Here is a 25,886-nt window from a genome sequence, read left to right on the forward strand (position 1 = left end):
GAAAAAGTGTTGTAAAACCCTTTTGAAATCCTCCTAAGTTTTATACTGTAATAAAGTGTAAATAATCTATCTTCATTCCTCATTATGGACATAGTTTCCATAGAAAGACAAATAATTAATATGGGGTCCTGATAATCTGAGTAAAGCAGGCCGTGGACCATTCATCAGTCAGTAGGCCAGGATGAATGCTTGTGGTTGCTGAATAGTACATTAATTAGCCCTCTTTTTCCATAGACCACTTAATGTGTAGTCACTTAAAACTAAGTCTCGGTGAAATGTACAAAATGATGACTGTAATGACTTAATAAACTCCCGCGACAGCGGTCCGATTTTTCTGTGTGACTCCCCAGCTGTACAGTAACTGCATTTTCCCTGCTATTTTCCTGTGGCTCGAAGCTCCTGTCCGTCAATGGTGCACTTGTTGCCCTGAACAAGTGAGAGCACAAGCAATTTCGGGACCGAGTACGTTAACGTTGTTTGAATGTCTGAAAATGTGCTGCATTTGCATTTTATTCTGAATAAACAGAGAAAAGTACACATTCTGCTCGCTATTTGGCATTTTATATCTAAACCCTATTCCCCAATCTGTTTTTTTTTTTTTGAATGAAGCGATCCTTTTGGTTTTGCCTTGGCATCGGGGTCACTTGCCAAAGACATTGGTAGTTGTAGTCTTCGACTCGGTCGCTTTGTATCTGCCAATGAGCCGTTTGTCAACTTAGAACTACATTTCCCACAATCCCGCTCCGGTTCTCCTCCTACTCTCCTACTCTCGCCTCCCTCCCACTGTCTGCTGGTCCGCGGGGAAGTCGCAAGATGGCCGACGTCGCTTGAAAGTATGTTCCTCTCCTCAATATGAAGCCGTGAGTGAGACAGAGAGTGAGGGAGTTTACGTTTTGGGGTTTTTTGTTTTTTGTTTTATTTTAGTTCTTTTACTTTCTTTTTTTGTTTTCGTTTCATCGTCCACTTCATTCCGGATTCGTCCCCGCTGTCTCGGATTCGTCTGGACTAGTTTGAGTCGTCAGTCAGTCAGTCAGTCAGTCACACACACACCGGGCTCTGGCTAACGGGCTGCGGTAGCTTAGCTCGGTTTGTTAGCCGCAGAGCAGCAGCTTCGCGTTAAATCTGTTAGCCAGCATCAAACATTTTAGTCATACTTTACAGGATCTGTACACCGCAGTCACACCAAAACAGTGGGCGCAGCGTTCAAACACTATGCTAGATCGGCCAGCAGTTTCATAGTCGCGGTTTAACGTGGTGCCAGTTCGCTAGCATGTAGGATTATATAGCTATCTTTGGACATTTTCACCGTTGTCGACACCGTTACCGCCGTTATCTCCCACCGTAACGTTGTATAAGTACCGTCGATCATGTTTTCCCACCGAGCCACACTGCACTGAATGCAAATAGTCCGTAGTTTGGACAGTAGTGTTGGCATCGTACCAAAACACAGAGAAAGGAATGGCTGCACACTGCACGTACATGACCAGATATAAGACATAGCCTCACCCACAACTATACTTTCACAGACTTACACGTACACAACGCATTTTTGGCGAAAAATCAGTTGTTCAGTTAACGTTACCCCAGCTGTAGTTCCCACCTAGTCACGTTAAGAAAGACTGACTGGGCACGCGAAGATTAATAACTCTGTGAGGAGCAACGTTACTCATCTTGCACAGCTACTGCAAACGCACGCTTTTCTGAGACTAGTACGGGACATAAAGGCGCGCTATGGGAGTGCAGGGCTTTCAGGAGTATTTGGAGAAACGCTGCCCCGGGGCGGCGGTCCCCGTGGACCTCCTCAAGCTGGCTAGAACAGCAGGCCGACAGCCTCCACACCACCACCACCCTCATCCTCACCACCACCATCCCCATCACCCCGGCTCACTGCCTCCGCCCCCACCGCCCGCGCGGATCCTGGTGGACGCGGACTCGGGCCTCCAGCGGCTCTACGGCGGCTACCAAACCGATTGGGTGTGCGGCGGCGAGTGGAACGCCATGCTGGGCTACCTGGCGGCCTTGTCTCAGGCCTGCCTGTACCAGGGCGGCCTGGAGCTCGTCGTCGTGTTCAACGGCACGCTGGGCAAGGAGCGCTGGCCCGAGTGGGCGCGGCGGGCGCAGGGGCAGCGGCAGACCGCGCAGCTCATCGTCAACCACGTCGGCAGCAAGGCCACGCCGCCCCCGCGGGCATGGTTCCTGCCGCCCGCTTGCCTGAGCCACTGCGTCCGCCTCGCCATGTTCCGCTTCCGCGTGCGGGTGAGTGGCGTGAAAAACACCATTCAGGAGTGTAGAGTGTAGTTCATGTGGCTGCTTAGATAACCCAGTAGAAACACATCTGCTGGAGTGTTTAATCGAAAAGTTACTCGAAAAACTTCGTGCTCTTTGTCAGCAAAGCTGAATATATATCTGATGATTACAGTCACCAAGTTGTGTGTGTGTACAACACCGAATTGGACAAAAGGATATTGAGTATATATGCAGTTAATGCTGTAATCAACCAATGATCTGTATGCATCTCCACATAGTGCATTATAAAAGGGTGTTGAATATGTATGTAGGTAATGCTGTAATCAACAAATGATCTGTCTACATATTCAGATAAATAACACTTCAACTTCTTATAATGTACTATGTTTAACTGTTAGATTAATCAACATGCTCCTCTGCATTTATGCATAGTGCTTTAGAAATGGATGTTGAGTATGTAATTGCAGTTCTCTGTAAGGATGTTTTTATATGAATTAGAAAAGGATGTTGAGTTCATATCTTGATCGGTGGAAGCATTGAGCAACCCTTCATCTGTGTGAATAGCATTAAAACATATGCAAAGGATGCTGAGCACATCTTAGTACTGGCCAAGTGTATGAGCTAGATTTCATCTGTATGTGGTCACGGTGTATTAGAAAAGGATGTTGTGTACGTGCCTTATATTTGATCCCATTATAAAGTTTATCCCAGTTAGAAAAGGAGGTTAGATGCATCTAAATGTTTGCTGAAATAAAAGTGCAAGTAGGAAAAAAGTTGAGAACTTACCAGATAGAAAAGGACGTTGTGTAGGTATTTAAATCTTAAAGTAATCATGTAGTATTTTTCAAGTGTGTTTAATAGCAGTAGTATATTAGGAAAGGATAAAGTATTTAAAAGTTGGATATAGAGAAAGGTGTCTGATGGTGATAGAAAGGCATGTTTACGTTGTCACTTGTTTAAATAATTAGCAATTTCCTTGTACGTGTTTACAGTGATGTTACATTGTAAGTGCCACGGTTGTACTGGTTCAGGACCGCAGGGCTCAGGGAGCGTGATATTTTACAGAAATTCTGGGCTGAAGTCTGCCTCCCTCTCTTTGCTGTAGGTGGTACAGACCCTTGAGGACCACCACCAGGAGGTGCTATCCCTGTACAGAGACTACGGTTTTCAGGGCCTGATTGCACAGGACTCGGAGTTCGCTCTATGCAATGTCCCAGCCTATTTCAGCTCCCATGCTCTCAAGCTCTCCTGGAACGGCAAGAATCTGACCACTCATCAGTACCTGCTGTCTGAGGCTGCTCGCCAGTTGGGTCTCAAAACCCAGCACCTGCCCATCTTTGCTGCCCTGCTCGGTAAGAGTCACTTACCAAAGGCCAAAAAGTCCTCAGTCAATTTGCTCAATTGCCATACACTTTTAGCTCATTCTGAATTACGTAATTATGGCTAATCAGAAAGTTTTTCTTTTACAGGGAACCACATTCTGCCAGATGAAGACCTGGCTGCCTTTCATTGGAGTCTCTTGGGTCCAGAACACCCTCTTGCCTCCCTCAAGGTACGTTCACTGCTTTGTTTTTCTGTCTAATAACTCGGTTTATTTCTTGTGTCGTTCTCATTGCTGTTTTGATCGTTTCAGGTAAGGGCTCATCAGTTAGTCCTCCCTCCTTGTGAGGTTGTGATTAAGGCTGTATCAGAGTATGTTGCATCTATCAAAGACCTTGGGAACCTGGATGCTGTGGCCAGGGATGTATTTAAACAGTCTCAGGTAAAGCGTATTCTTTGTCATTATCAGAAATGGCTTGGTTTTACCATCGAACCACACTCAGTTTAAATGATGTTGTGTTTCTCTCTTGCTCAGTCTCGGACTGAAGATAAGATCGAAAGGTTTAAGAAAGCAGTGGAGTATTTTTCGGCGGCCAGTAAACCAAGACCTCTTTCAATGGGACCTTCTCATTACCTCTGTAAGTATATTCCCTGTGTACACATTTTCAGAATTGGACATCCACAGTGTTCCAATGTGTACAAAAATGTTGAGTATTGCTGTAATCTCAACTATGGTATTTGTCGGTGTGCTTAATTTAGCTTCTTTTTCCACTTTCATAATGGCATAATCTCTACTTGGCTTTGTTTACAGTTCCAGGTTTTGGGCCTGGTCAGTTTGGCGGACCTCCAGGCCACATGGCGGCAGTACAGTCTGGAAAGGCCCAGGTACATGTAGTATGTTGTTTGCAACTTCTGTGGTTTTCATAGCATATATCCAAAGTGGTCTTTGTTCCAACTAAAACACCTTTGTGTTTCTTTTACCCTGTTATCTGGTAGTTCGGTCCACCCCAGGTGTCAGGTGTTAAGGTGCCTTATCCAGGTGGGCCCTATGGACCCGGCCCAGCGTCTGGTCCTGCCCTTCTATTCCAGAACCCACCTCCAGCACTGCAGGACTGCAATGATTCTCTCGTTGGGAAAATGGGCTTTGCTGAATGGTCTGCTCCTTATGATTCCACTCAAGGTGGCAACCGACTGCCCAATAACCACACAGCAGCTCCCTCAGGCCCTTCCCCCTCACCATCTTCTTCTTCGGATGGGGAGGAGCAAAATGACACCAGCACTAAGTGAGTTTGCCTCTGAACAAATCGCTGCTCCATTCTTTTCATTTCACATGGCTTCATTCTTCTCCGATCTATTCTTAGCAGAGCTGTTCTAAAAATATTTTAAAAAGCTAACACCACCAGGAGGTGGCAGAAACGGTGTCAAGCTCCTTTAGTTCCCCTATTACTTCACTAATACTTCACTGGTTTGAGGATTCTTGGCATTGAACTTTCTTGGTTTCTTCAAAATAGTTACACTGTGTAAATATAATGTAATTAAATTCACCAAAACATTTCTGTTTCATTCCACTGCATTCCATGTGCCACTTTCCTAATCACCAGTGCTCGTACATGTGGGTGTTACCAGTAAGCAAGCTGGTTAATCAAGCTCTTGACAAATCTGTTTGGGACTAGGGCAAAAGCAGTTTCTGCATTGAGAGACACTCTCAAAACAATGATTTGCTGTGTCTCTTATTCACTTGTGCCTTTTTTGTGCACTTTTTTGATATTTGTGCCCACAGTTTCAAATGTTTCAATCACCCATGTAGTTCATCACAGCATCCAGCTAAAAAGTGTTGGGAGATAAAATTTTCTCCTTTCAGCAAAGTACCAGATTGTGTTCAAAGATGAAAATGGAAAGAACCCTCATGAGATTCAGGATGGATTGAACATGGCGATAATGGTCTCAGTTGCTCCATCAGTGCCTGCAAATCGTTGCTTTTGTTCCCAGAGAGATTTCCAAAGACCACTGGGAGTACACAAGGAGCAAGTAGCAACCAGACCAGTCCACAGCGTAAATCTTATTTTTGGTCACAGGTTTAGTCGTTGTGAGCTTCAGATACACTGAACTTCTTTTTCATGCAGTTGCTTTTCTTGTAACAATTTCATGTTAAAAGAGAAATGCTGTACATTATATGAATATTTGAGGACAATTCCCTTATAGAAGTACTCAAAGTTACATTATGTCTTGTTAAAACTTAACAACTTTTTACCTTTTTCTGTAAATGTGCAAGGTTTTGTTACGACTGTACATAGCGTGGCTGTAATTTGAACTTAGTGACGTGATGATTTGCCCATTTTACATGCCTACAGTGAGGGCAAACTAGTATTCTGACGCTTCTGTTTTTGTTCATTTATATGTTTCTAATGCCTGCATTCACATCAAATTTACATGTGAGGTCTTTTGTCTTTGTAAACAAAAAAAAACAACGGTAAAAAGTAATTTGCTTCTTGCTTTTTGGTTCATTCCTCTTGGCAAACCATCTTCAATTTCCCAAGGTTAAGAGGGTCCCCCTAAAGACTGAATTTCAAAATCCTCCGTAAATTTTCATTGAAATTCAGGTCAGAGCATTGGCTGAGTCACTCAAGCACCTGTCTCAAGTTATTTTGGCTGAATGTTTGGGGTGGTTGTGTTGTTGAAACTTGCTGAATCTTCTCCCCATTTTCAGTTTGTTGATTGATGAGATTAAATTCTTTTCTAATATGTCCTGGTACATCACTTCATTCATGTTTTTTTTTATGACATGTAAAGGCTCATTTATACTCACTTTACATACGAAAAAGGATGTTTGTTTCAAACGATGTAACCATCACTGCCAACATACTTCCCTGCGTCCTTTACGTTGGCATAGATGTAGAGAAACACATCCGTTAGAGGGCAGTCCAGAGTAAAAAGTTTCTGACAACAACAAACGTGGCGACGGTGATGGAGGTCGTAATAATGTACCGACTACTAAAGGGGCGCCGTTGTAGACTGTGGTGGTCTGTGAGGCCATTAAAGACTTTGTGACATGTGGATGGAGAATTCTTTTCACTTATATATTACCAATGAGAGAAACTGACATTGTATCTCGCGTGAACTATTAGCTACACTGCCCCTTCCAGTGGTGCTGCTTCGTTTCGTCTTTATCCGTAAGCTTTCAGAAAACAGGCACAAATACATGTGAAATGAACGCAGAGTGTGAACAGTAGTCCCCGTTATTCGTATCCATATTTAACGTTGAGGATAAATGAGCCTTAATGCCCCAGTACTATTTGCAGAGAAGCAGCTCCATATCATGATGCTAACATCTCCATACTTCACTATGGGTGTGGTGTTCTTGGCCTCATATGTGCAACAACCCACCCACCCCCAACCGCAGTGATGATGAGCTAATTATTGCCATAGTCCAGGGACAACTAGTTGTGGTTCCATTTGCATGAGAACGTTGTGTTTTTGCAGCTTTGATATCTAGAACTCGACTTAATTCCTAGATCAGTATTATTGCTCTAAGAAGTTTGGTAAATATGGGCCAATGTGTGTAAATTTGAAGTGGACATATGCACTGGATATGTACACCGATCAGACATAACATTATGACCGCCTCCTTGTTTCTATGCTCATTGTCCACTTTATCAGCTCCACTTATTATATAGGTGCACTTTGTAGTTCTACAGTTACAGACTGTAGTCCATCTGTTTCTCTGCATACTTTGTTAGCCCCCTTTTACCCTGTTCTTCAGTGGTCAGGACCCCCATGGACCCTCACAGAGCAGGTACTATTTGGGTGGTGGATCATTCTCAGCACTGCAGTAACACTGATGTGGTGGTGGTGTGTTAGTGTGTGTTGCGCTGGTCTGAGTGGATCAGACACAGCAGTGCTGCTGGAGTTTTTAAACACCTCAGTGTCACTGCTGGACTGAGAATAGTCCACCAACCAAGAATATCCAGCCAACAGCGTCCTGTGGGCAGCGTCCTGTGACCACTGATGAAGGACTAGAGGATGACCAACACAAACTGTGCAGCAGCAGATGAGCTATCGTCTCTGACTTTACATCTACAAGGAGGACTGATAAGGTAGGAGTGTCTAATAGAGTGGACAGTGAGTGGACACAGTGTTTAAAAACTCCAGCAGCACTGCTGTGTCCTACGTGGGTCCTGACCACTGAAGAACAGGGTAAAAGGGGGCTAACAAAGTATGCAGAGAAACGGATGGACTACAGTCTGTAACTGTAGAACTACAAAGTGCACCTATATAGTAAGTGGAGCTGATAAAATGGACAATGAGCATAGAAACAAGGAGGTGGTCATAATGTTATGCCTGATCGGTGTATAATCAATAACAACAACAAATGTTTGAATTCATTCAACGTGTAATTACAGGTTTGTTGCCCCATTATAAGCTTTTATTATGGTTTGCGTTTTGAGTTTGAGCTCAACTGGTTTGTTTCGTTTCAGTCACTTGGCTGACAAGTCCTCTAGATGGGAAGACCCCAGTGGCCGTGGAGGAGGCGCCTCCAGCGACAGTCACCAGGGCAACGGGAGTGGGCCATCTATTCCATCGCTGCTGTCCATGGCAACACGGAGCCACATGGACATCACAACCCCGCCCCTGCCACAGGTTAGCGCAGAGGTGCTGAGAGTGGCAGAACACAGACATAGGAGAGGACTCATGTACCCACAGATCTACCACATCCTTACGAAGGTAAAAACACTGGCTTACAGCGTTCACTCGTGTTACATTTCCCTATTATGAGCTGCATTGTCAGACTCTTCCACCAGTCATATGACCCTTTTGACACTGTTTTTGGTCCCTTTTCTCTTCTGCCGTAACAAATTGAATGGAAATATAAAGGGGTGGTCAGACTGGAAATTCACCTTGTAGTTCTGTTAGCTGGGTGGGGCAAAAACCTCTTTTTAGCCCATGATTTATAGGTGATCCATGCAATGTAGTTTTTGTACCGAACTTCCAAAGCAGAAGAGTTAACTAACTGTTGGTTTCCAACAATGGAGACACTGAGTGTGCTTGTCAGTGGGGACACTATTTCATGTATTCTTCTGTAAAGTCCCTGTAGACAGGTTTCAGTTGTTAATAATTTACATCAATTTAAAGGAGTGCAGTTTTCAAAGTACAAGAGCTGGAAGTTTATTTATAGCTTACATTATCAGCAATTCTTTCTTAAGTTTAAAGGGAGGAAATTTAACCTAATAACAGAGCTTGTGAACTGCATGTAGATCAGTCAGAAGCAACCAACATTCATGTGGATTCACAACCACAGCTAACTGGCAGTCTGGCACAGTACAGAGTTCAAGCCTCAAGCCAGAGAAGTGGATATTCTGTTTGTTTTGGCTAAATAACAGACATGGACCTTAATTTGTGGAAAATAATCTGTTTATAGTTGCAGTGTTGGTCAGAAAATTTGCAGTTGAATATTTTTAACCAGTTCTCTTTCATATTGTGAAAGAGAATGTGCTTTTCTATTTATGTAAATTGAGTTTTTTTTTACAGGCAAATTTCATTCTCTTGGTCTGACTGCTGCCTAAAGGAAATGTTAGAAAGCATTATTAGTGCTCACTGAATGACGCAGGGCACTAGTCTGTAGAGAGTAATGTAATTACGTAGGAATTAGTTTAGGGAGCAAGGTGTCTGTCTTCAGCTGGAAAACATCCATACGTCGTGTACATCTCTATAATATAGTGTCTCCCAAAAGTATGTTTTTATTTCAGATGATGTCTGTAGTAATAGAGTGAGTTGGCAGTTTGAACTCTGACATTAGTTTTGTGTGCAGAGTGTTTAGGTGTAGTAAAGGCAGAAAAGCGATTGTCCTGATGATAAAGTGATGAATAAAACCACAAATAACGTTAGCAGCACTGCGCACTTCTTGTTTGCTCAAACGTTGAAGTAATATAGCCAATACTTTATGTAAACATATGAAAGCCATATTAAATGTGCAGTAACGCTAAAGGTGGCACCATGTGGACATGAGAGGTTCAAACGGTTTGTGTTTTTAATGTTAATTCGGCCCAGACTCGGCTTAATATTACTACTTACCCCCTGATCAGCTGATTTAGGCTCTTAGAATATACTAATTATTCTTATAAGGCTGTTTTCTGATAGACATTTAGACTATCAGACTATTCTACCTGCAGTTTTAATGCCAGGCTGAAGTTGGCTTTGTGTTCGGCAACTTGTTGTTCGAATGTTTCCGTTCAACCTTGAGTGGTGCCGCAGTTACATTGCGGAGCCTTAGGTTTTATAATAACTGCTGCACCATTTAAGGTGGAACGTGGAAGAAGCTGAGTGGAGCTTTGTGTTAGAACTACATCTAAGATAGTATGATAGTCTAAATGTCCTTGATTTCAGATTTTCCAGTTAAAGTGATTTTAACTATCAAAATACCCTACTTGGAGTTTTATGTACGGAGCTACCTATAAATATGCGCTGCGGTAGGACATTTCAACGAGAGAGCACAATTCATAAGAGCACAGTCACTAAACTGGTGGATGGAGGTCACAAAGATGAACTATAAGATTTGAAGTATTGCCTTTCACAGCGGTTTTCTTTCTGCATGTTCTGCACATAGGGTGACCATCTTCAGTCAAGTGTCATTCTCTGCATTCTTATGAAAACCAAAGTACGATCACACTTCAGTCTCAGTCCCCATAAAAAAAAAAAAAGGCTGAAAAGTCTCTGGAACGCTGAGACTTTTCTCTGCCATATTTACACTGACACAAAACAAACCCACGTCGCATGCTGCACCTGTGCACCTGCTTCTGGGAGACTTTTGTAACTCTGGTTGATGCTGGACAGTGCTTATCACTTCACGTGTGTGCGCTTATATATAAACGTGTATGTGTTCTTGTATTGCTATATTTGTGAGGACCCCATGTCCTCGCTATGATAGGACTATATAAAATTTGTGCTCTGGTGAGGACATTTTGCTGGTCCTCACTTGAGCATGTGTTGTTTTCACCACATTTACTTTTTTAATTTGTAAACTAAAAGAGCAGAAAAATCGCCTTTTGGACACTGAGGTTAGGGTTAGGTTTAGGTTTAGGTGTAGTGTTATTTAGCTACAGTAACACAAACATCAATAGAAACCTATGGACGTCCCCGTATGTATAGCAAGACGAATGTGTGTGTGTGTGTATGTATAACAGTAAAAATCTAACCTCTCGAGCCTTATTATAGCCCTAATCGTAACACATGGTGGTGGACATTCATCACAGTTTGTGGGACACTTTGAAAGCCGTCATCATATGAATAAAGTGGAATCTGTTGAATATCAAAGACACGAGTTATGGCTTTCTGTGCGAATGTCAACAAATCCGACTCGGACGTCTCTAAATAGACTGAGACATGAACAGAACGCGTTTCTTCGTTTGTGGTTTGTTTTATGGTCCAGTTGATTTGTGCGTTGTGAAAATAAAACGACTCCAGCCTCCTTTGTTTTTTGCCTTTTTGGGATCTGAGTTCTGAAGGAGTTGTGGTTTAAGATCTCATCAGTGCTGAATTGGACAAGAAGGAGACCTTCTTTGACCTTTTTGAAGCCATTTGCAGCTGGTTTACTTTAATTGATTCATTTAAAAAGATCTGCATGTGAAAACATCCTAATATGCAGGTGTGGTGCACAGCATTACAAGCATTATTGTTGGTGAGCCAACCTCATATAGGGAAATAATAATGCTTTAATAAAGCTTTACGTGTGCATTCTTAGTGCAAATGAAGATGCTATGACTTCACTGCATTACTTGTCACAGTCTCATTAGTTATAACTGTAGTGAATTAAGTATAAAAATGCTCACTTAAGTTCCCTTTAGTCTGGTATCATCAAGGGCCATTTTCCTGGAGGGTATGGTTTCGGTCAGGTCTTGGTCTAAACTGCAGTGCCAGTAATGAATCACTTTGGAAATGCTTTTTAGTCTCAGGCTTAATCCGGGTCTGGGAAACAGGCTCTGAGACTCGAAAACATGCTAAAATGAAGAAAAGTAAACACAGTTGATATGATAATGCCAAGTTGAACAGCCCCAAGAACAGTCACTTTTCTAAAGATGCTGATAAAGTTTTGCTATCTGTTAGTTTTTTTTCTCCCTCTCCACTAACTGCTCTCCCTGCTGGTGTCTCTGTCACGTCCCGCAGGGGGAGATGAAGATGCCAGTGTGTATAGAGGATGAGAACAGCACTGACCTGCCTCCTGCCTCTCTGCTGTTCCGCTCTGCCCGGCAGTATGCCTACGGGGTGCTGTTCAGCCTGGCTGAAACCCAGAGGAGGTTGGAAAGGCTGGCCATGCGCAAGCGCGCTCCGCTAGAGGGTGAGTGTGGGAGAGAGCATAGGGTTGGGTAAGGCTTAAAGGAATAGCTTGGCGAAGAGTCAGATTCACTCTATTTTAGCCCAGATGTCCAGTGGATCAGCCAAGACATGTTTGGTGTTTGAAATTTGCTTCTTTAGTTTCTTGCCGTAACTACAAGGCTAATGTAGCTAACAAGTAATGGGAAGTTATGGCGCACCGGTTAGCACTGTACAAGCTGCATGCCTTAATCATCAGGTGCCAGATTGTTAAATAGACATGATCTTGTGGTTTCTGATACTGTGTGTTATACTGCGACTTATAAAAGGTGACTAATATATGGACAAAATTCATTTAAATCGGCTGTAAGTTTCCATTAAATATTAGCTACTTTAGAATTATGTACATTTTTGCTTAACCTTTTTAACTCCTTGAGACCACCGGTGGTTCCAAAACGCACTTCGTCATATTCTTCATAACTTTCATATTTCATAAGCTACATTCAGAAGCTGGGGGTCATATGAGAGCTGTAACTGTCTTCTTTCCAGTCAAATAGATGGGTAGTGTAATTTTAAACCCTTATAATAAAAGAAGCTGAACTCACTTTTTTGTCTACTGAAAGTCGACCCATTTTCCACAAATCTGGGCTATGAACTATAAACAGATGGCGTCTCTTCAGTGATCTGATCTGTAAAAATTATTTTTATAAAATAATACAAAGAGCGTCTGAGATTTTTGGCTTTCAGCAGTAGATTGTAAGCATATAGAAATATGTGTGATCATAAAACACATTTTTTGTTCATTTAAGGGTAACTTTTACAAAAAATAAATAAATAAATAAATAAATAAAAATTTACATCCATTTCATACAGTTACCAAGTAATTTGCCTCATGTAAATTCAGATGGAAAAACCAAAATATACCTGGGAGAATATTAAACTCTTCCTTGAAACGTTGTTGTGCATTTCCACTCTATGAAGTGCTGCTTCTTTTTCTGTTAGGATGCGATTATTTTTTGATTGTTTTGTGCAGTTGTTTATATTCTTGGCTCCCCATAAATACTCATCATAACAAGTACAGCAGAGTGTCAAATTTGCCAGTTACAAACATTTTGAAATAGTGATGCACCAAAATGAAAATCCTTGGCTGAAACTGAAACCAAAATTCAGGATGCGCGCAGCAAAAAACTTAAAGTTGACAATAAAAATGGTAAACTTACTAAATTATTATTGTATGTAGATTACAGTATATTCCACATCATCTAACATCCTTGACAACAAAGAGTGGTTGGTCATCCATTGTATTTATACTTTGCATTTGGGCACAGTCATTTTTGAATATTTTTCATCATTTCTGAACCTGATGGGGGAGATGGCAGATGGCGTTGCCGTGTTAGCGGGACTTTCCTATGTGCTTCTGTTTTGCTGTGTTTTGCATGTCGAGTAGATGTTGTGTTTTAAGATCTGTTGTAGAGAAGTTGCTGCGTGTTGTACCTCCTCTTTATATTAAACATTATAAATCGGTCGTCTTATATTCTGTGTATAAACTACTTTTTTTTTTGGTCAAAATTCCTGTCTGTTTTTTCCAGTGCCTCAGTGCATCCCTCTTTCAAAATGTTATGTCGATCATTCAATCAATATCTTTATTTCTGACTCCACAGTGCCTCCAGTGATTGTTAAGGAGTGGTGCGCCAGCAAGGCCAAGTCAGCTCTGACCCCAGAGCTGGTTCCGGCGCTGTGTTTTCGGGAGTGGACCTGTCCTAACTTGAGGCGTCTGTGGCTGGGCCGCGCCTCAGAGGACCGCAGCCGCCGCACCCGAGCATTCCTGGCCTGCATGCGCTCAGACTGCCCTGCCCTGCTCAACCCTGCCTGCGTGCCATCCCATCTGCTGCTCATGTGCTGTGTCCTCAGGTAGCCACACTAGGAGGATAGCACAGTAACTCCACAATAGAGACAGTATAATTCAAAACAGTGACCGGAGGTGCACTTATGTACTGTTGGGTTCAGGGTGATCGGCTTGCTTTTAGGAGCATTGCTGATGTTTGAGTAGAATTTGATGGTTTTATTGTATGGAAATCTGATGTGGATGTATATCTCATTTCATGTAATTCTTTGTAGAGTAATCATAGAGACAAGCTGAGCAGTTTGTGTTTGCATACAGGTATATGATGCAGTGGCCAGGTGGCCGCATTCTTCAGCGCCACGAGCTTGATGCCTTTTTGGCCCAAGCTGTGTCTAACCAGCTCCATGAGCCTGATCAACTCCAGGAACTCAAGGTAAAGTGATTTTATGCCTCACCTCCATTTGTTTATTACCAGTGATGACTCCAGTGCCAAGTTTATCCTTTAATATCATTGCGTTGCTGTCATTAGGTGGAGAAAGTGGACAACCGTGGGGTCCAGCTGGCCTCTCTGTTCATGAGTGGTGTGGACACTGCCCTTTTTGTGAATGATGTGTGTGGGCAGCCGCTGCCCTGGGACCACTGCTGCCCTTGGGGCTTTTTTGATGGGAAACTGTTTCAAAGCAAATTGGCCAAGGCTACCAGAGATAGGGCTGCCCTGCTGGACATGTGTGAAGGCCAGGTGACCATTTCTCTTAACCTTAATAATCCTAATCTGTTTTGGCCCATATTTTGGCCTATGCATCTTTTGAATGACATGACTAAAACTTTCTCTCCGATCGTCTGTTGCCTGGCAGGAAGAACTGGTGTCTCGTGTGGAGAAGATGCGACAGGCCATTCTAGAGGGCATTAATCTTTCACGGCCCCCTCCCCCACCCCCACCTCTGCCTCCCCCAGCATTCCTGCCTCCTGCTATGGTGCCACCATTCTACCCTGTGCACCCTCTGTACCCACCTCGGCCCCTGGGCTCCATGCCACCTCCGCACCACCAGCACCGGCCAAGAGCCTTCCCAGGTCAGATCCCACCACCATTTCTTAACCCCATTTGACCTCTAGGCTTACTATTTAGTGATTTATTTTAAATCTTATTACTCAGTAACAACTATATATTATTCGGGAAGGTGGGTATTAGCATGGGCTACTTAAAAGACTGTCCAGAGTGGGTGAAACGTGTATTTGATTTTTTTGCTGACCTCACTTTGTTACAGATTGTGTTAACTTGTTAAGTTGGTTGTTGCACAGTATAGTATGTGTTTTAGGCCTCGTTCACACCTGGCATTACCATGTCTTGGGTGATTTTGATCATACGAGGACAGTGTTAAGTGCAGGTGTGACTCAGGTTCTCTGTGTCTTGGAGACATTTGTGATCTGGTCACTCAAACCCCCTTTGAAGGCAGCTATGGATGCGTATGACCACATAACGTTTGTAGTTCGTACTTTGTTTCCAACAGCAATGATGGACCACCTTAATCAGCTGCGAATGGGCCTTTCTAATCAAAGCAGAGAAGAAAGCTTCTTTTTAATTTCCTCTCCTCTAACAGCTTGTACTTGTACACAAACAAGGACTGTTGGAGCTCTTTTGTCTGAAAACAAATGCAGCAAAAGACTAATGTAGTAATCGTGCTGGGGGGCTTACTTCAGTTGTGAGTTCTGAACATAAGTGGTCACAGGAGACACGTTGGAAATCAGTCGGTTTTTGCTCAGATCGCTCGAGATGGATGTTAATAACAGGTATGAACATGGTCTTGCATATCAAATCCAAACTGCACTGGATTAAAGAAAATGCTAGCAGTGCTGGAATTTCTGATACGTTATCTTCTCACTGTGTTCACATTACAAGCCACGATGTTCAAATCCAATTTTTGGCGCAGATCCGATCTGTTTCACAGTTGACTCAGATCTGTCAATGTGAACGAACTGGCATCCTGAAATGACCTGCATGCGCATATCATAATGAGTAACGTCCCATAAATGAATCAAATAAAATACAATTCATTAATATTTCAACAATATTTATTGTCAGTTTTCTCTTTTTAGAGCAAGTCATGTGAAATAACTTCCCTTTGACTCACTTTCTTCTCCGACTGCTGTTTCTCATCTCGTCCCTCCCCTGTGTGTGCGTCACTCACTCGAGTCTCAGTGCTCATCATAATGCACAAATCTGATTGGATGAGTAGCGTCATGTGTGATATTTACAACGCATGCGATTGGTCTGTGAGTCTCCGACCGCTTAAGCCGTACCTTAATGACTAGAAAAGTTACGCCGATTTAAAATAGGACCACCCGGTCGAAATTAAAGAATTCTCCATAGTTTGTTGGTTATAAGTCCAGGTCCGCATAAGACAGTGTCTGGGTCCGGGCTTGGACCACGGTCCGCCTATTAGTGACCTCTGGCCTAGAGTATCTAAACCTGGATTAACAGAAAGTTATTGACCGCTGTTGTAAGCGAATTAACCACGGCTGTGTCTGTTAGGTTTTTTGATACAGAAAGCCTTTCTAAGTTAAACCTGCTTCGTTAGGCAGACTTCAGATCCGCTCTTACTTGTTGTCCAACTACAAGCCAGAACAAATAGCATAATGTTAACACCATGAAAAACAAAACATACCTTTATTTTTAAGCTTTTTGTCCTCGTTTTTACTTGTTCTTTTCTGTTTTTTATTTGTTTTTGATTAACCAGTTGCTTCTTTCGCCCCGTCTCGGGCCTCTTAGACAGCGTAATGATGCAGTAATAACACAGAAGTTGTTGGGGAGCCATCTGGTGGCTTTGGGCCTTAAGTTGCTTATTATGTAGAGTCTGAGTGTGTTACTGGTCTGAACTCCTTAACAGTTCTTAGTAAATGCTGCAGCACTATCCTTTCGTATGCAGTGTGATAGCTACCCTGAAAAAAAAGCTATACATCTAGGGGAAACCAAAGGCTTAGTGACTATTTGGACTGAAACAAATTAATGAAAAATTGATGAATAATTAATTCATTAATGAAATATAATTGTCTTTTTAAAGACATCCTCCTACACATTATTGCTGTTAAAAATGACATTCAGAGCACTACATGTATGTACTTGTCTTATCCTGAATATGTTGGGGTTTTTTTTCAATACAACGTTATGATATCGTAAACCCTGAAAAATGGTTAAATAATTATCGTGATATTGAATTGGCACATGCCTGATGTCAGTCGAGGCTCATACTTATTATTATAATGTATTTATTCCAACTTGCAGGTATCCAGTCTATACCTCCTCAAGGTGGGAAGCTGGAGATTGCTGGCATGGTCGTAGGTCAGTGGGCTGGAAACAAACCTGTCCGTGGCAGAGGGGGCTTTAACATGCAGGTGGTGTCAGTGGGAGGAGGGAAAGGGTAAGTCTGCCGTTAGCCACCTCTACACTGAGTGAATGTAGGGACGCTAGTGCTTGTTGCAGTTTCAGGCTTTGGCCTTTGAAGAAAAGCTACTGTTTACAAGAAAAGCAGATAAATTTAAACTATTCTTGGAACCAATGCTTTGTTTGTCTCTCTGTTGTAGAAGGGGTAAAGAAATTACGCCAAAAGGACGGGGAGGGAAGAAAATGACCACCAGTCGAACACAGGTAAAGACTATATATACAGTTCTGTAATCTACTCTGCATTTATGACAGATTAATTCATGTTTAGCCAAATAAACTATAACGGACTGCAAACAATTTCATAAGTCATTATTTATATAAAAAAAGCCTTGAAACAGATGGTCTTCTTGTTTTTATTATTGTTTATGCTTTTATTTTTGGCCTTAAACTACGGATTTGCAGAAATAATCTTCCTTGTAGAATCTCTCCTCATCGCCCCCCTCTACCAGCCCCCCAAAGCTGGCAGAGGAGCCCAAGACAGTGGGGCGGCCCTCTGGAACTGGTGAGAGAGCTGGGGGCGTGTCCCAGCAGCTGAATGGCAGCTCTTCAGGAAGCGCCACTGGTCAACCCATTGACCTGCCACCACAGCCAATCCAGTGTGCCTTAGCCAGCAGAGACAACCAATCAGGAGATGGGGTGGAGGTAGAGGCCCCTTGTTGCCTTGACGACTGCCCATCAGATGGTGCACTACAAAAAGAGGAGTAATTACATCCCATAGTGTAATAAGAATGATTGAGTTGAGAGGGAATGATCCAAGTTCGACTGCCTTTTCCTTGCAAAATATGATAATTAGGGCACAGTAGCCACTTTGTGTTGTCATAAGAATAATTTATGATGTTACAGATGCTGAAAACTATAGATGGACAGTGTGAGAAGGAGTGAGGTCTATGTCACCTTAACAGCAGGGTTCTGATTTGCAACTGAGCGAAGTTAAAATCACAACCTTCGATTGCACTTTGCACTGAATCTTTTCGATTCTGGATCTCAGCCTTTCCACTGCCCCATCAGGGTTGTAGCATTGTGACAAGCTCTCAGTCTTTTCACCTTTCTAACATTTTTGTTTTATTTTGAAACATCTTAGAACATCAGTGTTGGTTGTATCCGTATGATAGCCTAAAATGGCTACCGTAGGCCCTTACTGCCCAAAGTATATTCTGATTTAACCCACGTTCGTTTAACTCTTAGCTGGCCAATTTAAGAGCACCCTAATCTATGTCCAAGTGTGTTTGAAACAACGTTTAGTTGTCTGTCTGCTGAAAAAGCAATGCTTACGTTACCAAGGCTGTAGATCCGAAATTAACTCATCAAGCGTCCACCAAACCAACCATGAGTCTTCATGATAATTTAGTGTTCTTTGTTTTTGGTCTCCTTACACTATTTGTATGTAATTTGGGCTGGAATACTGAATTATTGTCATGATTTTGGTATGTAAAATGACTTTTTAATGTAATTTTTCTTATATCTTAAGCGGCTTACAGCGGTGTTACATTAATCGTGAAAATTGAATGGTCAGTCAGAGATGTTGTCCCAAATATGTCAAAACCTGAGTTTCTTTTTCTTTCAATGCCTTCTTTTTCTTAAAAGGTGGTACCAAGAACAAGCCCAGTTGCTAGTTACATTTATAGACAGTATTGCCCAATTTAAGATAGAAGAGAAACAAACCCTGTGCAGATTTGACCAGTTTGAGTTGTGAAGGCCCCCCAGTGCGCAGTGATAATGTAGCTACCGGCCAATGAAAGTTGGACATCGGCTTATTCATCATCAGTCTCATCAGGACTAAAAAGTTCATTTAAATTGCACAGCAATGTCCTATTCTTGAGTTTTGATATCATAAGCAACCCATTGTTTTCACAGCGAACCATAAAGGTCAGTTTAGTTTCAATCCTGACTTTGTTGCAGGACAGTGCAGGTTGTGTCACAGTGAATTGCTGAATTCATGTGTGTTGGTTTGCTCATTTCAGTCCTTCAGATTCTGTTTGCCATCTAAGTAACCTGCCATTGCTTCAAGCACAGGGTCAGGCTCCCCCCCTGGTGGCTTAGTCCAAGCTCAGAGAAAGAGAGAGAGGTGGCAAGACAGTGCAGAGAGGTGAGATGTGAAGAATAGCTCAGTGTGTCTGCAGGTGCAGAAGGAATGGAGATGGTGTCAGGCAGGAGTGGTGTTGCTTTACTGGCTCCACACTTAATAGCTTTTTTTCTCTCATGTAGTCTTGTGACAATCTTTATTGTTTTATTTTTATTTTTTTTTATTACTCCCCCCTTTTGAGTCCCAGTAATAGAGCTACTAATATTGTCCTAAGATGATATATATTATATTTTGTAAGCACCTTATGCCCCCAAATGATAGATATGCAAGCCCAAAGCCAAACTGAAGAAGAAGCTCTTGAAAATTGATTGTATTCCAACGTAAAGCACTTATATTATTTATGTTTGATGTGGTTATAGCACAGTACTCTTTAGCTACATCCATGTGATGAAATAGCCCAAGCATTTGATGTTAAAAAGCTTCCTCACTTTCTGTGTTGTGTAATAGAAATCATTACCAACAGATCTGAATGTGAGAACAGAGTGCATAGGAAGCAGCACTTTGTTTTAAAAACCTGAAAACACACTGGATCGCCCTTGACCCAGGATAAAGAAAAAAGTTAGGGAGAAAACAAAACGTTATGTGGAGAAGGAACCATGAAACCAATTGATATCTTAGATGTTTTGTATATACTGTAGACGTAATCTGTGTGATCTCAGTGCGCGATGATGCAGTGGAGTGATTTTATCAATGGTTGGGAATGCACACAACCTGTCAGCCCTGAACTCCACTCCACTGCTGCTTGTCACTTGAAATGAAGATACATTTCCATCCGAGCTTTAAGTGCTTGAGGTTTTGAGTTTTAGCTGTTCAAATTCAAACCCCTCTGATTCTGCTCTCATCCTCCCTTTTGTGCCTAACGTACATGTGCACGTGCATTCGCCCACCATAGCTAAAATCATTTAGATTTCTGTAAAACACAAATTGAACGTTTAAAATTAGTTCCTGAAGTGACGAGAACCTTTTGTGATGCGGTCAGCTAACAGAGAACAAAAGGAAGAAGGCCTCTCTGGACCTTCCGTGACATTATGCTGTACGTGGTCTTGTTTTCGTGACATTACGCTGTTTGTATTGTCTTGTTTTCGTGATGGCCCGTGGAACTTGTGCACTTCTTACGGAAAGCACTTTTATCGAAGCAGATGGGCTTTAACGAACCCAGATTAGATTCAAATGATCAAGCCTTCTGGCTTGTAACCTTGATTTGACACTTTGACACAAAGGGGCAGGAAAGTCCCTTATGTGAACATGTTTTTTGTACCTATGATATCAAGGATGTTGTGAATGAGCTTCAATTTGTATTGAAGGACAAAATAATACACTAGAGAAAGGCTTTTCCAATAATTACGTTGTTTTAATCTGAAAAAGTTAGGATTATCGATTATCCGAATTACATAAGTAGGCATGTCAATAAGATGCACCTTATTTTGTTAGGATATAGATTTTTTAAAAAAAAAGTCTATCTTGTGCCACAAAATGTATATGGAAAGCTCTATAAAATCAAATAATGACAGACACCCATATTTATGTTTGTATATTTTAGAATTTTCCACAATTGTGGAAACCCCTACAGCTAAATACCAACTCGTTTAATTGTATACCCCCCTCAGAAGTATCTCAGTTGGCAGCAGGAGTTTGTCTTTGCTGGGTATCCAAGTTGATGTTTCTTAGAAAAAGAGACAGAATATAATAATACTGGACATACTTCACAGAACTATGATCAATCAGGACTAATCTAGACCATAGCATTACAGCTAGAGTACTGAAACTAGTACCATAGAATACATACGACCGAAATTATTCCGAAGTTCAACCTTAGGTTGTTGGATTTGATGATGAAATTGTTCAGCCGTGCCGCCGATAGATGGATGTTCCGTCGTTTCTTAAGCACGCGCTAACGCCTACACAAACACGCACGAATACACACACACCCACATCTGTACACACACACACTTATTCGCTTCAGACGTAATATAGATCGGTGATCAATTTTCATTGTGTTTTTTTTTCCATTTAAGATAGATACAAAAGTTTCAGTAAGTTCTCTAAGTGTCGTAGAATATCAGTTATCGGAGTCACACTTAGCTTAATTTTAGTCTCAAAGATAAGATACAACATTAATTCACAGACCCAGAAATGGACACACGTACACATACATATAGTTGTTTTCTTTTAGAGTCATCAGTTAGAGAAAGTGTAATGCAAGTTCACCTACATGTGAAGCATTATCCAGATTTTTTTTTTTTTTTGTTGTAGTTGATTATGATAATGCTTAATTAGTGATTTCAGATGCGTGGTTCCCAAGTTTACCCTCTGCGATGCTTCTTTTTCTGGCTTTTATGTATTCTCTTTTTGACTGTTCTAACGTCTTTCCTTCTTGCCATTTAATCAGCCATTTGTGGAGAGTTCAATACACAATGCAGAGATCCAAATGTACAATATTTTACAGTATTAAGTTCTGTTTAAGGGATGTGTTCTGATTTCCGAATTAGAACCAATGTTTTTCATCGTCGTATGCCTTTACCCCTTTTATCCTAACCATTTATGGATGATAGTGAAATAATAGAACTCACCAATTTAATCATATGGCGATAGTTAACGTATTCAACGATCTGTGGTTGATTTCAAAACCCCCCATTTTGCTGTTGAATATAGGCTACTAACATGCACTCCCACAGTTCAGATGCTTGCTCCTTCTGTAATTCTACTATAACGGATCCTTTTTTCTTCCCCACTTTTCCAAGACCCACCTGCCATCTCTTCTTTGTCTCGTTTTCACCACGTCTAGCCTCTTTCATCTCTTACCATGGCTCTGTTGTGGACTTGCTCGTACTCCAGTGCTGTCTCCTTACCCCGTTATACTAACAGTAAAGGTAATATTAATGATAATAATCAGTCTTATAATCAGTCTGTATGTAATCGTAGCCAGAAGTTGGAAACAAATGTTTTCATCGATGAACAACAACAAAAGAAAAAAAAATCTAACCTAACCATCTTTGGTTTGAAATTGTGAAAATTGTGTTTTTCTTACTTTTTCTTTTTCTCTTTTCTTTCTTTCAAATGTTATTACAAGTGCTACTCCTTTGACCGTCGCTACAGTTAGTATAATACGCTTAGCAGAACTAGATATCTTTCAACTGTAATGATTGCAATTTTCCTTACCTTTTATGGTATTTGTTTCAGACCACTTCACCATTATGATGTAATTGTAGCCATCGGACTAAAGCGCAGCATCGTCGCGCGTTTTCAGATACTCCGATCAATCAGTCGAGATGATTCAAAAGCCGATCGAGTCAACGTTGACCATTGCATCCTTGCACAAAAACAGAGAAATGTTCTCTCTGCTACTAAAAACCAAAGTGCATATTACCTTAATATTTGTCAGTTCTTTAGTTTCTGGAACCCATATTTCTACATTTCAGTGATTTGAGATTCTAGAATTCATATTGTGGGTCCATATGAAGGAAATGTGGTGTTTACATCTTTCTGGTGAAAAGTGGCTGAGTTGTGTATCGTCCGGTTTCATTGCTACAAATTAAGTTTTTTTTGTTTTTTTTTTTTTGGTTATTTTTAATCCTTTTTTCTGAAGTTGAGCCTTGGACGCAGGTTTCGATACAGTTCAATCAAACCACCCTTTACAGACTCCCATGCACTTGTAATGTCCTGAAAATGTAGCTTCATCAGTAGTCATGGATAGGTTAAATGTAAACACATAACTGTAAACAGGCTCACATACACGTACACCTAAGCTATTGTGAGGAGTTTTTTGCCTGTGCATTCCTTGTAGATTCGTGTCTGGAGCTTAGATTTGAACTCTTGCTTTAAAAAACTGTTCCCCCTGTATCCTAGCTCTGTAGCCCTTCACTTCACAGGACCACCTGTGTGGCTTTGATTGGTGTTGTAAGGTCTCGACCCCGTTACGATAACAGCAATGTGTTGTGTACAATGGCCCACTGACGTCCACCGTTCTCTTTGCTGGACAAGTGCCCTCTACATTCGAACCTTACTGCTTTTTTTTGTAAACAGCATGTTTGCCCCATCATGTTTCCACCCAGCCCCATTTGTAGGCAACACATTCTGTCGTCTGTTCTTGGAAAACTGATCCATTCATCAAGGCGAACGCATTGATGCATGCATCAAGGTCTCCAAAAGAACTTGTGTAGTGAAGGGTAAAACTTCATTATTATTATTATTGCTGTTATGGTTATGATCGTTATTAACAGTTTCTCATTTTTAGTATAAAGAAAGCACCAGATTGTTTTGGAAAGAAAACCTTTTTTATTTGTCTTGCTGTTGTGGTCTGATTTCACAATGCATTGAGAAGAAAGCCAAAAGGCTGAGAGAGAGAGAGAAAGGAAGAGAGAGAGAGAGAGAGAGAGAGTCGAAGTTGGCAGTCATGTTTGTATGGTTGGGAAATGACTTACAGTGCTGAAATAAAATTTATTCTTTTAGTAATTTTTCTCTGTGTCTCTGCTCATTTCATTTAAAGGAATTGTGCATGTCATGTATCTCAGGCTTTTGGGCAAGTCATCATGAGTAACGGTGACAAGCCGTTTTTTGTACTCGTGTACTCAATTCAGAGTTATTCATTTGCTCTGCCATTGAGCAATTCTGCAAAACTGAATAACAACTGAAATCTTGATAGTGAAGAAGAGCCAGAATAAAAGACTAAAGCAGTTAATGCTGCATTGTGAAGACTCTAGTTATTTGATTTTAGTGCCTTTTCCCCCAAAAAACTGTTGAGATGATTCTTATTTAGACCCCATGTGTCAAACACAAGGCCTGCAGGCCAAGTCAGGCCTGTGACACAGTCCTGTTCGGCCTGGGAAGTTATTTTAACTTTCTATTCTTAGTAGCCCATTTCACCCTGAGATGCGCTACAGTCCTCAGCATGCACTGCAACATAGTGTGCATTCTGACCCCCATCAATCATCTCTGGGCCAGCGGTTACACAAAAAGAAAAGATGCCTGGTGTCCAGTTCAAGCAAATAGGCAGTTTAAAAAACTACATAGAACTAGTTTTATTGAATTGTTTTTAAATAAGTATTCAATGGCTATTATACTGTTGTAGTTTTGGCATGTTTTGAATAAACAATGGCCCGTCCAGGTCAATGCACAAAGAAAAATTGAAATAAAACACAGCTGGCCCACAGATTTGCTGAGACGGGGGACTGTCCAGTGTCTGTTAAAAGACAGTAAATCTTAGTAGCTTTACTCAGTCAGTCCCTGTTGGATGGTCTTCTACATTATCCTGTATAGTCATATGCAAAAGACCCAGCTAGACCAATAGAAATGGTCCAAAATTACTTGAAAAGTCTTGTTGCTGTGTATTTAAAGTTGAGAATGTTAAAGTGACGATGAGAGAAAAAACAAGTTTTAGTGAACTATATCGATTTATTTGCTGAGTTCAACATTTAATATGAAATGTGCCAGAACATCTGCACAGGCCACATGTTATGTTTTTCTTTCTCAATATGTTACATTAAGCAAATAAATTTTAATGGTGCATTACAATGTATACAAGTGTTCTCTATAGAGCCCATGTGTCAAACACAAGGCCAGCGGGCCAGATCAGGCCCACGACACAATCCTATACGGCCTGCAAAAGTATTTTCACAACGTGCTGCACTACAGTCCCCAGCATGCACTGCAACATAACTTGCACCCTGATTCTCCTACCCCAACAACAATCTATGGGACAGTGTTTACACGTCAATTCTACACAATTCCACACCAGTCACTTCACCAACCACACTAGCTGCATTTCAGCTGCAGTTCAGCCAACATAAACACCAAACGTCAGCTCAGAAACTGAGCCCAAGTCTTAATGAACTCGCAGTGAAGAAATGATGTCAGGTGTCTAGTTCAAGTAAATAGGTAGGTTTAAAAGACCGAGCTCCTGGGGACATTTAGATTTTGAATATTTCATGTATTCATGTAATATTTCAAGGTCTGCTGCGAGTGCCTGTATCTTACTGCTGAGGTTTTTGCGTAGAAGTTCAAGTTGTAGCATAACATTCATTAAAAATAATAAAAATAAAAAAAACAAAACAGATTTGTTGAGATTTTTTTTATATTTTAGTGGTTGAGTTTGACACCCCTGCTACAGAGGATGTGTTAACTTGTTTTCACTTAGAAAATCCACTAAATGTAATTTGACCAGGGGCACCTAAACTTTTGCATACAACTGTATATCTTCACTGTTGGAACAAAACCGCCAAAATAAACCAATTCTATTCTCATCATTAAACTGTGAAACACTAAAGGGCAGCTTTATGTGGCATATTTAAATCATGTAAAATATATGATTAAATATAGAGATAGAAGATTTTCAGACAGTGCACTCAACTGGATTCTATTGCACCGTAACAAAGGTGTTCATTTGCATACCGATTTTAAAATACTGAGGAATCTATGGTAAACAGGTTTGCTGAAAGAGTCATTCAGTTGTTCTCATGGTCATGATCCATTTGAGGTCATCTGGCACCAGTGGCTCAACTGAGAGTCCATTGCAAACCCTCCAGAATCAGTTCCCACAGGCAGCTATGAGCTTCTGCCCAGTAATCAAGTAGGTGCTCCTCATCATCACTGCCTTCGGCCAAAGAGGTACAGGTAGTTTCCGTGCAGCATTTCACAAAGCAGGATTTTCCATT

The 25,886-nt window shown here is 41.4% G+C and overlaps 1 protein-coding gene across 1 annotated transcript; it reads left to right on the forward strand.

The window, feature by feature from the left end:
• The first annotated feature begins 804 nt into the window (after nt 1-804).
• On the forward strand, nt 805-23,692 carry fam120c (family with sequence similarity 120C). The gene is made up of 16 exons (XM_036590896.1): nt 805-2,256; nt 3,353-3,599; nt 3,717-3,799; nt 3,881-4,009; nt 4,103-4,205; nt 4,379-4,452; nt 4,564-4,850; nt 8,043-8,289; nt 11,725-11,896; nt 13,533-13,782; nt 14,033-14,147; nt 14,244-14,453; nt 14,569-14,785; nt 16,995-17,130; nt 17,294-17,357; nt 17,574-23,692. Exons 1-16 carry the CDS (start codon nt 1,732-1,734, stop codon nt 17,856-17,858), a joined length of 3,144 nt encoding a protein of 1,047 aa, XP_036446789.1. The 5' UTR covers nt 805-1,731; the 3' UTR covers nt 17,859-23,692.
• The last annotated feature ends 2,194 nt before the right edge of the window (nt 23,693-25,886 follow it).

Source organism: Colossoma macropomum, unplaced genomic scaffold (assembly GCF_904425465.1).
Source record: "Colossoma macropomum unplaced genomic scaffold, Colossoma_macropomum, whole genome shotgun sequence".
NCBI classification, from domain to species: Eukaryota; Metazoa; Chordata; class Actinopteri; order Characiformes; family Serrasalmidae; genus Colossoma; species Colossoma macropomum.

What these genes read in the sequence shown, in the direction of transcription:
- fam120c (XM_036590896.1), top strand. Translation starts at nt 1,732, where the DNA reads ATGGGAGTGCAGGGCTTTCAGGAGTATTTGGAGAAACGCTGCCCCGGG. An exon ending in TCTACCACATCCTTACGAAG is followed by an intron (nt 8,290 to 11,724) that starts GTAAAAACACTG and finishes CACGTCCCGCAG; the next exon opens with GGGGAGATGAAGATGCCAGT. An exon ending in TGACCACCAGTCGAACACAG is followed by an intron (nt 17,358 to 17,573) that starts GTAAAGACTATA and finishes TCTTCCTTGTAG; the next exon opens with AATCTCTCCTCATCGCCCCC.